This window comes from Moschus berezovskii, chromosome 17, assembly GCF_049115385.1.
Source record: "Moschus berezovskii isolate FMDL1 chromosome 17, NW_MosBer_1.0, whole genome shotgun sequence".
Lineage (NCBI taxonomy): Eukaryota > Metazoa > Chordata > Mammalia > Artiodactyla > Moschidae > Moschus > Moschus berezovskii.
This window is the reverse complement of record NC_142476.1, coordinates 20862638-20880050: the sequence shown is the minus strand read 5'-3', so window position 1 is coordinate 20880050 and position 17413 is coordinate 20862638. Positions and strand designations below refer to the sequence as shown.

The 17413-nt window shown below is 35.7% G+C and overlaps 1 protein-coding gene across 1 annotated transcript in view; it reads right to left on the bottom strand.

Moving 5' to 3' along the window:
* PPP2R5A (protein phosphatase 2 regulatory subunit B'alpha) overlaps nt 1-17413 on the bottom strand; it is a 68434-nt gene that overhangs the window by 8154 nt on the left and 42867 nt on the right. Inside the window, exons 4-8 of the mRNA XM_055419044.2 lie at nt 9351-9443; nt 4938-5068; nt 4368-4427; nt 3384-3492; nt 2528-2581 (exon numbers count right to left, since the gene is read on the bottom strand). Coding sequence (XP_055275019.1) covers nt 2528-2581; nt 3384-3492; nt 4368-4427; nt 4938-5068; nt 9351-9443 — 447 coding nt within the window. The remainder of the gene's footprint in view (nt 1-2527; nt 2582-3383; nt 3493-4367; nt 4428-4937; nt 5069-9350; nt 9444-17413) is intronic.

The window sequence follows — 17413 nt, the reverse complement described above, 5'->3', positions numbered from 1 at the left end:
ATCTGTAAAATAACTAGAACATGATACTAGAGAGTGTTTTCATAATCTCAAAAGGTAGAAGGAGTTTACTTAGCATGACACCAAAGCCAGAAGCTATAATGATGAATATATTTCCCAACATTAAAAATTTTTTTGTTCTTTAAAAAGGCAAATATTAAAAATAGTATATTCAAAGTTAAAAGAAAAACTCCAATGGTTAAAAAAAATACTTGCAAAACACAATAGGCAAAGGCTTAAAAGTAGGGAAAGGACACAGAAATATAAATGACCAATAACTTTATAAAAGAATGGCTGTGATAATTTTAAAAATCCAATTAAAATATTTCATACCTATCAGACTAGCAAAAATTTAAAATAATATTCAGTACCGGCTGACGTGGGGAAACAGGCACCATCACACACTGTACTCTGACCCAGAAACAGGTTTTAATTTCAGTAACTTGGTTTATTAAAAATGTTACATACAGTAAACCTTATCTTTTTTCGGTGTGCAGTTCTGAGGATAATTTAATACACACATTAAGATTTTTTTGGTAAGCAACACTACAGACAGGACAAAGAATATAATTCCAATACACTAAAACATCCCCATACCCTGCTGTTAATAACATGTTAATAACAACAAAAACTCCAATAACTCAAGTGTCCATGAATTGAGGACGAATTAAATATGTTATGTCAATTCATACAATGGAATTTGATGCTACCAATGAAAATATGAAGCAGACTAATATGGCAAGATATCCATGTTATACTGAGGGGTGAAAAAACCCAGTCAGCATTTCCCACTGTTTAACTTTACACATAAATATACATGCAGAAAAAATTTATAGAAATGTATTCACCAATTTGTATGGTTATCTTTAGGGGATCAGATTTCAAGGAATTCCTTCACATTATGCTTTATGGTTCTGTCTTGTGTGAATCAAATTAACACATTACTTTGATAAATGGATGTTAACAATAAAGTCATTTCCATTCTGGAAAATAAAATAATTTCAATACAAGATCTAGGAACACGAAGAATGTAACAAACCAGCTAAACCTCTGCCTTATTTACAATTTGTAGGAAGCTTTGATATGAATGCCAGGCTTCTAGAAAATGATTATTAGGGCTCAAACCCAAGTACTATGGCCATAATTTTGGTGCTAGGATGGCCTAGAGTAGAAATTGCAAGATCTCTATTATCTGCAGATCTTAATGAATTGAAAAATATTTTCCTTTGTCAACTTGGGCAGTTTACCTCCTCATGCTGCTCCTATTGCTATTAACTCAACTCACCTAACTCAAACGTCTGGCCCTCATCCCTCTCCCTAACCTTTCACTCTTTAAAAAGAAATCAGCTATCTCCCAAATCCACTCTATATTAACTTAATCATATTTAATGTATATCCATTTATTAGCCACCAAACATAAACCATATTATGGGCTTTCTTTCTCTAAATTCTAATATGTTATCATGGATTTCTATTAAGTTTTAATAATCCACTTTAGAGGTTAATGTGGTTTCATTTAAGTACTGGGCTTCCAATTCTATTTGTCTTTAAAAACTGTTTTTACCTATTTCAGAAAGAACTGCAAATCTAAAAAGTCTAAAGCTCTAAATATCAGCAAGTGGAAAAATACCTTTTGTTCCTTTACACACACAAAACTCAAGTCAAAGGAAGACCAAGTATGTAATTTTTTCAAGTGCCCCTAGCCTCAGAGAGTTCTAATATGAAGAAAATCACATAATTTAAATCCTTCAAACCCTGTGCTATTTGTCAAGAACTCTTATTAGTTTAACTATTTAGATTTAGAATACCTAGAAAACACTCTCAGAATATTTACTTCACCAAGGTTAAAACATTGTTTTCTAAGTTTTTATCCTTTTCTGTTTCTCCCTAAACTTACCTTTTGTTTTTCTTCAATCTTCAGTCAATTTTCATGGTAACATTTTTATTCTCTCCTGAATCTTTGTATTAATAGATAATTAGTAAGCAGGAGAATTCTAAGACTGAATTGCTATGCTGATTCATAAAGTAAATAATCTTTCCTCCAAGATTATAGCTCAGTCACCAAACACAAGGAAATGTTTTCAATCCTTATCACATGGTTTATCATAAATAAGAGGGAAAATCCTATTTCTAAAGATAAAACAAAATTCAAGGAAATAGTTTTGGAACCCTTACAGTATGTTTTAATGTTTTAATTTTAAAAGGTGAATGAAGGTGAAAAAGACTGCCACTGAAGATAATAAATGTATAAATGATTTCACTGTAGGCATTTGAGCCTGTCATCACACATCTTAACTACTATATATTAATTTAAACCTATATTTAAGTTATTCAAGACACATAATTCATGAGAACTTGCCATCCCATTCTCATTCTTTAAGTACAGATTAACCTCACTTTTCTTCTTCCAAATGATTTTAATTTAAAATATATTACTACGATTGTTTGGTAGAGCTATAAGGGTATAAAGGAAGCTACAATAAAATGCTATGATGTAGACCAAAAACATATAAATAAGTAAAACACTTACAGGTTCTGTTAGTGTTGTATCTTTCTCCAGGAACTGTACAACACAGTAGGCTAGCTAAAATGCAAGGGACAGTTTATAAATACTACTGAATGAAATAACATTTAGTAATGCAGGATTTTTATATTTAGTTAACAAAACTACTTCATTTTAACAAACTTCAGTTTATGGCAACATATAAAAATAAATATACCCATAATTATGTAAATAACTTCTACTTAAAAAAGATGTCCTTTTTTCAGTAGTAACTTCTGAATATTAAGTTAACTGAAATATTAAAGAAAATGTAATTGGGCCTATCAATCTTTCGATATCATTGAGGCAGTAGACCAGTTCTTTGGGGAATTAAAAGTAACTGTCTTTGTCTTATAAATCAGAAATGTAACCATAGCCCACTAAATAAACAGACAGATAGATAAAGCTGAGTGAAATAAGATGAGAGCTAATATTTTAGTTTGTTAGCATGTTTCTAACATGTATGCCTATGCTGATATGATAATCTCTGAGTGTTAACAGAAGAAACCAAAATCATTCTCTAACTAGGTCATGGAGGCTAGACAGAACATTCTGCAAATATGTGGGATGTAGTCAAAGTCACACAGTTAATTAGGTCAGGGCCTGGACTAGAAAAGAACTTGATTTTTCCTATATCTATACTTAAAATGCATTGAGCTTATTTAAGAATACTAAATACCATCATGCTTTAAGAATTATGATATAATTAAAAATTTGCTTTGGGCAATTTACAAAGCAAATTGCTTAAGTATACTTAAAATTGCCACCTCAATATTTCTCAGTTTCTCTGCCTTTATATCGGTTTTTGAAACAATGTTCATTTCACCTGAAATCTGCTACTTACCTGAGCATGAAACAAAGCTAATCCTTTTGCAGTATGCATAGGAATAAGAACCTTCATTAGAAATTGTTTATGTTCTGCTTTCAGTGGCAATGCAAAGCCATTGATAATACTGGAGGGGAAAAAAAGGCAGGGGAAGGGTTACGTAGTTACTACTTTACTTCTAAGTTATTACATCCCCAAGTACATAGGAACTGCTCTGCTTCAGGCCTGGTGTCGAATGACTTACTTATCTGCAACCTAAGTTAGGCAGACTATCACTAGGAAGCCTGTTCCTCTAAGTCACACAGTGGGCCCAAAAGAAAATGAGAACTGCCAATTTAATGTCCCAGTAAGAAATTTCACGTTTTCTATAAAGCCTATCTTATTTATGCCTTTACTTTTTTTCTCTAAATCACAGGAGAGTCAATATCACAATATTGTTAGAATTTTCAATATATTCTGAAGTAAATGGATTAGTTTCTCTTTATTGAAAGTTCTGAAATTAAGAACAGTTCTCTCTGTAATCATGCCCTAAAGAGTAACAGAGGAGATTAAAACCATTCTTTAAATAGAGGGTCTAAACTCCCAGGTTAATACTGCTATGTGGTGAACAAGAAGGCAAAAAAGTTCATAGAACTAAAATTGAAGGCTATAGATTCTTCTAAAAAGAACAGATGCATGGGAATGGTCCATCAACATTGGAACAAGAACTCTGTAACTTCATCAAAGATTCACTGTAGCTTATTTCATCTCTTCCCAATCAGATCCCGTAAATTTCCGAGGGAGTCTGGCAAGATTAGGCATAAAATATGCCACAGTTTCAAAAGCAGGAAATCTACTCTGAAACAGATGCTTTGTGTGGCACTACTTTAATATGCTGACCCCCTAAAAAGCTACAGTAAGAAATTCTAAAATGTGAAATAATTTCTCTATCCCAGCTAATATTTTAATACATAAAACATTCAAAGTTACTTAATTCTTAAAAAGAACAAAAAACTGACTTACCTTCCTAAAATTTCAAGGAGTTCAGCAACACCATTGAAATGTTCTGTTTCATATATAAACCTGAATTTAAAGCAAAGATATAAAGAAAAAAATCAGAAAACTAAACTGAATGAAAGACGCAGGAAGGTAGTTAAAGCAAAACCCCCTAATCTGAAGCATCTACTTAATGATTTCATTTATAAAGTAGTCAAGATAGGGCCCACATACATTTAATTAGCTTTGTCAGAACATCAACTGAAAATACTTCAAGAGCTATTGATTTAAACAGTATTTATACAGGATTTTTTTAAACAAGTGCTCAAACAGACAAATTCTCTCAATAAAATTTAAACATGAATAGCATTTGTATTATCTATTAAAAACTGTCATTAGTACTATCCACTTAGATGAGAATTACAAGAAAAAGTTAGATGCAATCAGATGATATCCACAAAACAGGCTAGAAATGACTCAATTACTATCAGTTTAAGTTTGTAAGTTTCAGACATTAAAAACTAACCTAAAGAAATTGGAATAAAAAAAATATGGAAGGGAAAAAAGGTGCTATACATGAATATACAAATAATATACCTGAGGAAAATGTTGTTAATTTGTTTTCTGATGAATGCTCTTAATCCAAGAAATTTCCCATAAATTCGATGTAGAACAGTCTTCAGGAAGTCACGTTCTCTGGGATCTTCACTATCAAAAAGCTCCAGGAGCTTTAAAAGAAATCTGAGAAATTACTTTTTAAAAATAATCGAGCTAACACTTCACTCTATTCTAATTTTGATTTTAAGATAACCCACAAAATCTTTAAATGTTTTAAAAAGACTCTGCGCCTTATCAGATTGACTTTATTATTGCTAAATAATGGCACTAAAGAAGTGGCACCAAAGCTTAAGGAGTATTTATTTCATTTTGAAAAAGAATGCACAATAAATCAAATAAACACTTCAAAAAAACAAAGTGTAATTTTTTTTGGCCTTCCCACTGATTTTAAAATTCTGTCCTACCCTTGACTACTAAACATAGCTTATAATTTTAAACTGTTGAAATTTGAGATTTTTTAAAAAATGCTTTGAGACTCTTAAGCTTGTAGATTGCAAATTGTTAAATAAATAAGTTTATATTATTGTGTTTTAAATAAAAAGTTGGATTTTCTTAGGAAAAAATATAAATTTATAAAATACAATTACCTATGAAGTCATCAAGGAATTTCATGTTCTGTACTTTGGGATTATTATTAGGTTGCTGCAAAAGTAATTGTTGTTCTGCACTGTTGAAACCTGCTGTTTGATATTGGAATACATTTTTAAGTAAATGTGGTTATGCTATACATCATTTTAATGTGTGTTTCTTGCTTTATGTTTTTTTGCTAATAAAAGTCCAATGACTTATTCCATTCTGTTCCGTCGCTCAGTCGTGTCCGACTCTATGCGATCCCGTGGACTGTAGCCTACCAGGCTCCTCTGTCCATGGGATTCTCCAGGCAAGAATACTGGAGTGGGTTACCGTTTCCTTCTCCAGGGGATCTTCCCGACCCAGGGATCGAACCCGGGTCTCCCGCATTGGAGGCAGACGCTTTAACCTCTGAGCCACCAGGGAAGCCTTTATTTCATATTTATTTTAGACTATGGAAATGTTGTTAAACAAAAAGCAAACTCGAGAGATTTTTCTATTTGAGTTCAAAATGGGTCGTAAAGCAACAGAGACAACTCACAACATCAACAATGCATTTGGCCCAGGAACTGCTAACAAATGTAGAGGCTGTGGTGTTTCAAGAAGTTTCAAAAAGGAGATGATAGCCTTGAAGATGAGAAAGACAGTGGCTGGCCACTGGAAACTGATAACGACCAGTTGAGAGCAATATTGAAACAGATCCTTTTACAATGACATGAGAAGCTGCTGAAGAATTCAACGCTGACCATCATTTGGCATTTGAAGGAAATTGGAAAGGTGAAAAAGCTCGGTAAGTGGGTGCCTCGTGAGCCGACCACAAACCAAGAAGATCGTCATTTTGAAGTGTTGTCTTCTCTTATTCTATAATACGTCAACGAATCATTTCTCGATTGGATTGTTGACGTGTGACAAAAAGTGGATTTTAAATGACAACCACTGATGACCAGCTCAGTGGCTGGACCGAGAAAAATCTCCAAAGCATTTCCCAAGCCAAACTTTCACCATAAAAAGGTCATGGTCACTGTTTGGTCTGACCCACCACAGCTTTCTGAATCCCCGTGAAATCATTACACCTGAAAAGTATGCTCAGCAAATCAATGAGATCACCGAAAACTGCAATATCTGCAGTCATCACTGGAACAGACAGGGCCCAATTCTCCATGACAATGCCTGACTGCAAGTCCCAAAATCAATGCTTCAAAAGTTGAATGAAATGGGTTACAAAGTTTTGCCTCATCCGCCATATTCACCTGACCTCTTGTCAATGCACTACCATTTCTTCAAGCATCTCGACAACTTTTTTCAGGGAAAATGCTTCCACAACTAGCAGGAGGCAGAAAATGCTTTTCAAGACTTCGCTGAATCCTGAAGCATGGATTTTTACAGTAATAATACTTTGGCCACCTCATGCGACGAGTTGACTCACTGGAAAAGAGTCTGATGCCAGGAGGGACTGGGGGTGGGAGGAGACGGGGATGACAGAGAATGAGACGGCATCACCGACTCAATGGACATGAGTCTGAGTGAACTCCAGGAGTTGGTGATGGACAGGGAGGCCTGGCGTGCTGTGATTCATGGGGTCACAAAGAGTCAGACACGACTGAGCGACTGAACTGAAACAAACTTGTATCTCGGCAAAAACGTATTGATTGTAATGGTTCCTATTTTATTAATAAAGATGTGTTTAAGCATGGTTACAATGATTTAAAATTCATGGCTCAAAACTGCAATTACTTTTTCATCAATCTAATAATTACTGTCATGATAGCAAGCTCTGAACCTTAAGTTTTTTTTCCATTCTGTCTTGAATTATATGTAATTGTTAATTTGTGTAACTTTTCTACAAGAGTGGGTATTCTTTGAGAGTAGTGATGACTTCAGTTATAATCCTAAAGTGTCTTGCTTATTGTCTGCATTTGGTGTTTGCCAGATTATTAAGTACTGCATGAGGTTCCAACTAAAAATATCCATAAAGCATGAGAATTTGTATTATTATACCTAATTAAGTCACTTCAAATTATTCTAATTAAAATAGCTAAACTATTCACTTAAGACACTCAAATACAAGTTTCTGATGTTGAGTTTACTTGGAAGATATGCTTTGAAATTAATAAAAAGAATCCTTACTTATTCAGGTCACTAGGTCTAATTCAAGAACGAATATAATGTAATACAAGTTGATCCTCGGGGTCAATGTGAAATGTTAGAGAACATTTGTTAGCTAAGTAGAAAATCTATTTAAATAAATATTTTGAAATATTATAATCTAAATAAAATAATTTATTTTATATAATAGCATTTATAATCTATTTATATATAAGCAAATCCTGACTGTGCCATCTTCTAGCTCTGTAAATTTGGACATGATCTAGCTCTTTATGTAACAGCAGATAAGGGCAGTGCCTGGCACATAAAAAGCACTAAATAATTCTTAGCTTCCTCCTTCGGAAAATGATTTGAGCATAACCTGGAATTATATACTTGTTTTCTTCTCTTGCAATAACAAACGTCCAAATTTATACTTCAGATTTTTCTCCTGTACTTCTACGTCTTAAACTTACCACCTAATTAAATAATTTCAAAATATAAAAGCTGAGAAATGTCATAGCAATATTTATTGAAGCAACACACTGAGAATACCTCAGAGTAGCGATCTGTGAAAGCACAGTGATGTAAACTGCTAGAAACAAATTATGGGGCCTTGGCTTCTCGGATAGTTCAGGCATTTAGAGTAGATGGTAGAAAACAGGCCCTATCCTACCAGTTTTCTTCCTGCTCCCCACCAAACCCACTGAATAATCCAGCAGCCAAAATACCTCGAACTCAAGGGTGAAGAAGCCCTACGGCAGTTGTTCCACTCAACCTGCTATTATCTTAAATACAATTTAACACAGCATTACTAAAGTTCCTTAGTACACTGTATTTCTTCCATAGCACACGAGAGCTACAGAAGGAAACAGGCATTCATCTCTAATACCAAAATAACACAGCTCCATTTAATGACTGCTTCTAATTTGCTATTGAAATGAAATTAACATTTTACAGTTAACACACACCTAGTATTTCTTCATAGTTTATGAAGAACTACTTGTAAGGTTAAAGGACAATGACAATGTTCTTCATTTATCAATACTTCACAGCAACTCGTGAAAATACTTCACATGGTAGCTACAGCAGATGACCAGAAATTAACTCCAATATGTGGAGCTCATGTTGGTATAAGCTTTATCCTAGGGGGACACATGATGGTGGGAAGAAGGCAGCAAAGGTCCTTGTAATGATCTTTAATCCTGGCTTCAGCACTTCACTACTACCCTTCCACTCATCCTCTGCCTTTCTTTAAAATGCTAATTACTTTAGAAAAGGAGAGTACCAAATTCCTAATGACACCTCACTCACAGCTAAGTACTTCAAAAGAGAAAATGGACCCAGAGAAGTTTGATCTACTTCACAATTTTGTCTGCTGCTGCTGCTGCTGCTAAGTCACTTCAGTCGTGTCCGACTCTGTGTGACCCCATAGACGGAAGCCCACCAGGCTCCCCCGTCCCTAGGATTCTCCAGGCAAGAACACTGGAGTGGGTTGCCATTTCCTTCTCCAATGTGTGAAAGTGAAAAGTGAAAGTGAAGTCGCTCAGTCGTGTCCGACCCCTAGCGACCCCATGGACTGCAGCCCACCAGGCTCTTTTATTCTCATCATCTGGCAAGAATATTAGGTGCTGTTAAAAAGAAATACTTAAACTTTTGAAAGACTATTTTAATCACAAGTTAATAAATCATTGCTGAAATGAACATAAGGAAATTTAAGACAGAAGAATTCCTTACCTGTTGTACAAATTTCTGATCAATGTATCGCTTTGCAATGCTAGGCTGGAAATCAGGGCTCTCCAAAAATCTCAAGAAGAATTCATATACCAACTGTAGGACAAAATGAAATAAAAGCTAAGATGAAGCCTATAAAATTTTACCCTATGTGAATTCATATCAAAAACATACCTCCCTTAACAACTTAGTAATGAGATTTCAGATCTCATTATAAAATGTGATGAATCGGTAACATTTTTTTCAGAACTAAATATATACACACAATTTGGTCCCCCAAGTTGGTACATTTTGGATTTATTGCCTTACATCATTCATTGAAAATATTAACTTACAGGAGCCAGAAAACAAAGATGATGCCTATGAAATATTTAAGTTAGAAGACTTTGCACTCCATACTCACTGGGAACTTTTTTTCAGTGGTCTACTAAACTACCTCACCTTAATTTCCAGAGTTCCTTAAATGCAGGATCAGAAACCTCCAGGTAAGAATAAACTGAATTGTAAGGGACAGTGTATCAGTATCAGTTTTAAAACAAAGAAAAACTTCAAGTCCTTCTATAAAACTACAGTGGGAAAAAACTAAATCGAAACCAGGATATCTTATCCATAGTTTAGAAATAATTAACCAAATCATATAAGTGTAGGGCTCAGAAATAAATGTCTGTGCACCACAGTAAACAAACTAAAAGCCCTAATAAGCCTCTACTTAAAAAGTGCTAAGCATTTTAAAAATACAGTAGTACTGCCCTCTTAACCTCGAGTGCTAAGTTCTAAGCACCACGTCCCCATGACTGAAAGGCACTGGACCTTTTTCTGTTCATGGTTTCCATCCACAAATTTAATGCCTTTTCCAGCTTAACTGAGCATTTACCACGCACTGTGGCCATAACTTTGTAGTCTGAGGTGTGACAGCAAAACCAGCGTGATTTTTTTTTCCTTCCTCAGAATTTCACAGATAGATTTATTACCACAGATCTTAGCAATGTCAGCATATGCTTTTTTTCTTTCCTTATCCAGTTGAGAACTTTTACCTTTTCCTTAATGCTCTTTACAGCTTCTCTCTGGCATCCCTAAAGGTTGTTGTTGTTTAGTCGCTAAGTCGTGTACAGCTCTTTTGAGACCATGGACTGTAGTCTGCCAGGCTCCTCTGTCCATGGGATTTCCCAGGCAAGAATACTAGAGTGGGTTGCCGCTTCCTTCTCCAGGGGATCTTTCCAAGCCAGGGATCAAACTCCTGCATTGGTAGGTGCATTCTTTAACCCCAAATTAGGGTTCGGTTCAGTTCAGTTCAGTCGCTCAGTCATGTCCGATTCTTTGCGACCCCATGAATCACAGCACGCCAGGGCCTGTCCATCACCAACTCCCAGAGTTCACTCAAACTCACCTCCGTCGAGTTGGTGATGCCATCCAGCCATCTCATTCTCTGTCGTCCCCTTCTCCTCCTGCCCCCAATCCCTCCCAGCATCAGAGTCTTTTCCAGTGAGTCAACTCTTCACATGAAGACAAGTACTGCAATGCCATGACAGTCAACTTGGTAACAGAGGTAGAGCTGGACACGACTTAGCGACTGAACAACAATCACCACCACCTGACGGGACCATCAGAAACCCTAAGCAAAGGGGTTTGAAGAACTTCTGGGCTGGTGAACACATCAAGGTGCTAAGAGGGTGGCATATGTAAAACCCGAGCCCTTTGCCGCACCTTACTGCATGCCACTCTTCTATTTGGCCGTTTCTGAGTTTTATCCTTTATAATAAACTGTAACAGTAAGTAAAGTGATTCCTTGAGTTCTGTGAGCTCTTATAACAAATTACTGAACTGGAAGAGTGGGTCATGGTAACCCCATATTTACAGTCAGTTAGACGGATGGGAGGCCCAGAATCATGATTGTCATCTGCAGTGAGGAACAGTCTTGGTGGACTGAGGCCTTCATCCTAGAGGTCCTTGCTAACTGTAGGTAGTTAGTGTCAGAATGAATAAACTGTAAGACACCCAGTGAGAATTGGAGAATTTCTTGGTGTAGAAAATCTATATATTTGGCATCAGAAATGTTGGGGGTAGAAAAAACAAGTCTTCCTTTAGCCACGTTTAGTATGAACAGATAGTAGGCACTGTAAAAGCTCATTCACTTATTGGGGAGCTAAGACAAAAATAAAAACATACAAAATGGTATATACACAAGAACTGTATGGCAAAACTATGAGTGCAGGAGATATTTAGAAAAGGGCCATATCACTGTGGGATAAGGTCAACAGGAAAAGTTTTTTTTTTCTTTTTATTTTTAAATTTTTTTTTACAGTTCATAACTTTTATAAATAAAATAAAATAAATGTACAGTGAATAAGTTCTCTGAAATATTTCAATATTTCTGCAGGTTTAGTAACATCATAAAATACATTTCAGGAAAAGTTTTAAGGAGGACACACAACATTAGATTTAATTTTGGATAAGAAGAGAAGGGTTTTTATAAGATAAGTAGAACCTGTCTCAAGAAGAAGACAGTGAAGGGTAGAAGCTGGTGGGTATGGAATCAGACACGCGGAATCTTTATGCAGATCCCGAGTTAAAAGTCGTGGTAAGGTGGGACCAAGTCAACCCTGAGTCAAGTATGGCATGCATTAACCTATACACTTTACCTCTTAAGATTTGCATCAGAAATGGAGGGCTTAAGGTTTATTAATTTTAACAGCAATAGCATGTCTTTTGGGAAACTTACATGACATCAATCTCCAGATCAAAATGCACCCTCTAAATCACATACCCAGTTGAAACCTGCACCTATCACAGATATGACATATTATTTCTCACAGATCTTTCATCAGCACTGTTTACCTGACACAGTGAACATTAATTAAGTGTCCTGTCAGGATTAGCAGAGAATTGCTTTCATGCTACCAACTTAGCAGCACTGAAGAGATGATGACAAAAAGTTAAACACATGTTGAATAATCCCAAACAGGGGCAGAATAAACACGAGTGACCTACAGAGCTAAACATCTTCAATGTGGCAGAAACAAAACTACATTTCTATAAAACTGCATCCTGCCTCCACAGCCACTCTCTCTATACTCTTTATCCAGCACTATTGTTTCTTTTTTCATTGTATCTATCACCCGACATAGTTATTCTTTCCCCCAAGAATGTAAGATAGTTTGCTTATTAGTTCAATACTTTACCCCCAATATTTAGAATAATGCCTAAAAACAAGAGATGCCCAATAAATATTTGCTGAATGAAATATCACAGTTGTTGAGAAACTGTATTTCTGTATTAAAGTTTCTCTATCTTCTTCCACATGAAAAATTGATTTGCCCCAAGAACCTAAGAAACCATGCTGCAAAGGACACCAGATACTTTCAGCAATAAGTTTAATTCTCTAATAAAATGGCAAACTTCATGCATGATCAGTGTATGGCTGGTCTTCCTAGTCCTATAAGCCAAAAAGCACCCTAAAAAATGATAACTAAGATAACTAAAAACTATAAGGAATGAAGGATAATCTTCCCTTTCTACTCAGTACTGACTGTGTCTTTCCTATGGTAATTAAAATGTATAAAATTCTGGTCTTTACTAATAAAAGATTTTAGAAGGTACAACACAAAACAGCATAGATTATTAGTGTATTTGTAATGTATTACTGTATTTGAAAATAAGACCTATACCAAAAGCTAAAGGAACTAGAAATGTCTGACCTAGAAAGGCAAAGATATAAAAGCAACTTTAATGATTTACAAATATACAAAAGGTTTGTTTTCAAGGAATATGCTGACTCAATATTTTCCAACCTCTATTAAGAGGAAGCTAAATTAAATGGAGTTTTAAAAATTCATCTAATATTTGAAAGAATTTATATTAGAATTAACATGTATTAAACTAAATGAGAGATAGTAAGTGCCTAGAACATCGCCTGCATGCATGCTAAGTCGATTTAGTTCAGCTCAATCGCTCAGTCGTGTCCGACTCTTTGCGACCCCATGAATCACATCACGCCAGGCCTCCCTGTCCATCACCAACTCCCGGAGTTCACTCAAACTCATGTCCATCGAGTCGGTGATGCCATCCAGCCATCCGTCGTCCCCTTCTCCTCCTGCCCCCAATCCCTCCTAGCTACAGACTCTTTTCCAGTGAGTCAACTCTTCGCATGAGGTAGCCAAAGTATTGCAGTTTCAGCTTTAGCATCAGTCCTTCCAATAAACACCCAGGACTAATCTCCTTTAGGATGGACTGGTTGGATCTCCTTGCAGTCCAAGGGACTCTCAAGAGTCTTCTCCAACACCACAGTTCAAAATCATCAATTCTTCGGTGCTCAGCTTTCTTCATAGTCCAACTCTCACATCCATACATGACCATGGGAAAAACCATAGCCTTGACTAGACGGACCTTGGTTGGCAAAGTAATGTCTCTGCTTTTTAATATGCTATCTAGGTTGGTCATAACTTTCCTTCCAAGGAGTAAGTGTCTTTTAATTTCATGGCTGCAATCACCATCTGCAGTGATTCTGGAACCCTTCTCCATCGATTTCCCATGAAGTGATGGGATCAGATGCCAAGATCTTAGTTTTCTGAATGTTGAGCTTTAAGCCAACTTTTTCACTCTCCTCTTTCACTTTCATCAGGAGGCTTTTGAGTTCCTCTTCACTTTCTGCCATAAGGGTGGTGTTATTTGCATATCTGAGGTTATTGATATTTCTCCCGGCAATTTTGATTCCAGCTTGTGCTTCTTCAGTCATGTCCAATTCTGTGCGACCTATGGACTGTAGTCTAGCAGGCTTCTCTGTCCATGGGATTCTCCAGGCAAGAATACTGGAATGGGTTGCCATGCAACCCCAGGGATCTTCCCGACCCAGGGATCAAACCCACATCTCTTATGTCTCTCGCATTGGCAGGCAGGTTCTTTACCACTAGTGCCACCTATTGCCTAGGACACACATAGCGAACACTAACAAAAGTTCTCTAAGAATCTTTTTCTCCCCTCTGCAATCCTTTTAAAAATAAGACATATTCTGCATGAACCCTAAATAGCTTATATAGGATCAATCTGTTTTCCCTCTTACTCTTTTAACTATAATAATTAAAAAGATAATTAATAACAAATAACTATGATAAAAAGGTTAAAGTAATAAAAATGTTTCTCAATCTTAAATAAGGATAAAAGATGTTTCTTTTCTATTTCTGTGTAGAAGTGTTAGTGCATTAAGCTATGGTCCCTATAATTTTAGATTCTTGGAACATGCAAATATTTAAGATATAGTACCTGGTCAATAAGTATTTGAACATGAAGGTGTACATTATAAAATATATATGTCCCCAGTTTAAATTTCTACTTATACAGATCATAAAGAAGAGCCTCTAGTCCCTAAAGCCAAGTTATCTTAAAAAGGTCTATGTTCTATTCAGTATCCTACATAATTGCATCTTAATTATCTGTGCCAAAAAGAAAATTGATAAAAGAAAAGAAAAATACTATATAATCTGCCTGTATTCCAGGCTAGTAGAGCAGTTCATGCCTCTCTATAATTATCTAAAAGTAGGTACATAGAACATTACTATCTTTTTGGTCTTCAATAAATATAAAGCAATAATATTTAGGAAAGAAAATTTTAAAATAACATAACTTTTATATTAATAATTATCATATAATATTTAGTAAACTAAAAGATATGACCAATCCACCAATCCCCTAGTACTGAAATGGCCTTTCTTTTTTCTTTTCTTATGTGTTTCTTTATTCCAATGTTCATTAGTATTTTCATTACAATGTGAAAAAAAGTAAAAAGAAATTGTAAATCAGCACATTTTAAGAAAACTCATGAAAAGGTTGAAGAAACAAAATTTTGAAAGGTTTTGAAATTATTTGAGATTAATCCCATGGATGGAGGAGCCTGGTAGGCTGCAGTCTGTGGGGTCGCTAAGGGTTGGACACGACTGAGCGACTTCACTTTCACTTTTCACTTTCACACACTGGAGAAGGAAATGGCAACCCACTCCAGTGTTCTTGCCTGGAGAATCCCAGGGATGGGGGAGCCTGGTGGGCTTCCGTCTATGGGGTCACACAGAGTCGGACTCGACTGAAGTGACTTAGCAGCAGCAGCAGCAGCATTCCCCTCATTAACTAAATTTAATGTTTATTTTTCACCCTACGAAGTTAATTTCTAGCAGCAAAGATCCAATAAGCTAAATGTATTAATAAAATTCAAACTTAGTACCAAACAAAAAATTTCAGGTGAATTGATTCAAATAATATTAACAACCAGGACAGAAATTTTAATTGAGCAAATTTCCTCAGTGCTACACTATAATTTCATTCATTAGAACAGCTTTAACATTTTACTGTAAAGAAAATATGATGACTAAATAATAACAAATCCTACCAATCAGTTCACTTCATATTTAGCAGGCCATCTGACTGCCAGATTTAAAAACTGTATACCAAATTTAATTACTAGAAATATTTTAAACTATAAACACATATATACAGACCAGAGCCTTTTATTCAGGAGACTATGGATGTATAATATTTCTTGTGTGTCTCCGAGAATTTGTCTCAGAGAACACCCATTTTTAAAAATCGTATTTTGAAACTAACTCACCATCCCCTACAATTTAAGAACCACTAGTTTCAACAAATTTAAGTGAAATCTCAAATCATACCAGTGAAAAACAGAAAGCACATTGTATGTATGGCTGAATTTTTACAGTTAATTCTCAAAGGCATATAAAGATATCTTAATAGAAGAACTATTTTTCAAAATTCAAAGACTGAAGAGATTCTTTTGAGATTATCCAACTACATGTGATTAAAAATATGTACAACTTAACAGCTAATGAGCATTTCATGCTTTTAAAACCTCTGTATTATTAAACCCAGTATTGCTAGTTTTACAAAAACCACGGCATAAATTTTGGATGAACTGTGTGCTGCTGCTGCTGCTGCTGCTGAGTCACTTCAGTCATGTCCGACTCTGTGTGACCCCATAGACGGAAGCCCACCAGGCTCCCCCGTCCCTGGGATTCTCCAGGCAAGAACACTGGAGTGGGTTGCCATTTCCTTCTCCAATGTGTGAAAGGGAAAAGTGAAAGTAAAGTCGCTCAGTCGTGTCCGACCTTTAGCGACCCCATGGACTACAGCCCACCAGGCTCCTCCATGCACGGGATTTTCTAGGCAATAGTACTGGAGTGGCTTGCCATTGAACTGTGTGCAGGGCTATTAAAAAGTAGTTTACCACTTCAGATTTTCTATTCCATAAGCTCTAATGTACTGATAAATCTTTAAAGTTTTATCAATTTACACTAATCCTAGGATTCCTCTTTCATTCTATTTGGATGCATAGGTGCTAGACAGATCAAATAAATAATGAAGCAGATTATTGCTTTAAAATGTCCCAAGTAGTTTAGAATATAAATTTCTTTCTCCTGTCTTTTATAATAAAATATAAAATGAAATGTCATTAAAAAATTCAAGTACTTGCAAAATAAAAATCAACAATATAATCTGGGGGAATTCCCCTGGTGGTCCAGTGGTTAGGACTTTGCACTTTCACTGACAAGGGCCTAGGAGGAACTAAGAGCCACATGCAAGCCACATGATGCCACCAGAAAAAACCCAACCTTCCCCAAACCAAACGATATAATCTGAAGCAACACCGTGCACCCATATATAAAGCATGGTTCTTCTCTATCTCCCAAGGACTATGTAGAAAATAGCTGATGTTATCTATCCTATTGTCATTAACAAAGCTATCATTTTTCATTTTATTCAGGACAGACTCTTGTTTCCAATGGTTCAAGCCTGTGGCAAACATTATAGATAAGCCAATATAACATCCATTCCCTTCCCCCTTATGTCTCTACTACTGAAGCTGGAAAAACTAAATATTCATTCTGTCAGTCTGCCTTTCAACTACAGTAATGGAAAAATGAAAGAGTAAAGAAAAAAGAGAAATTAAAAACAATTCAACAAAATAAAGAAAGAGATGAGAAAAACAAAAAGATTTCAAGGGAAAAGACACAGAGACAGAAGGACAGAATCAACATGAACAGCAGAAAGAAGAAGAAAAACAAGGT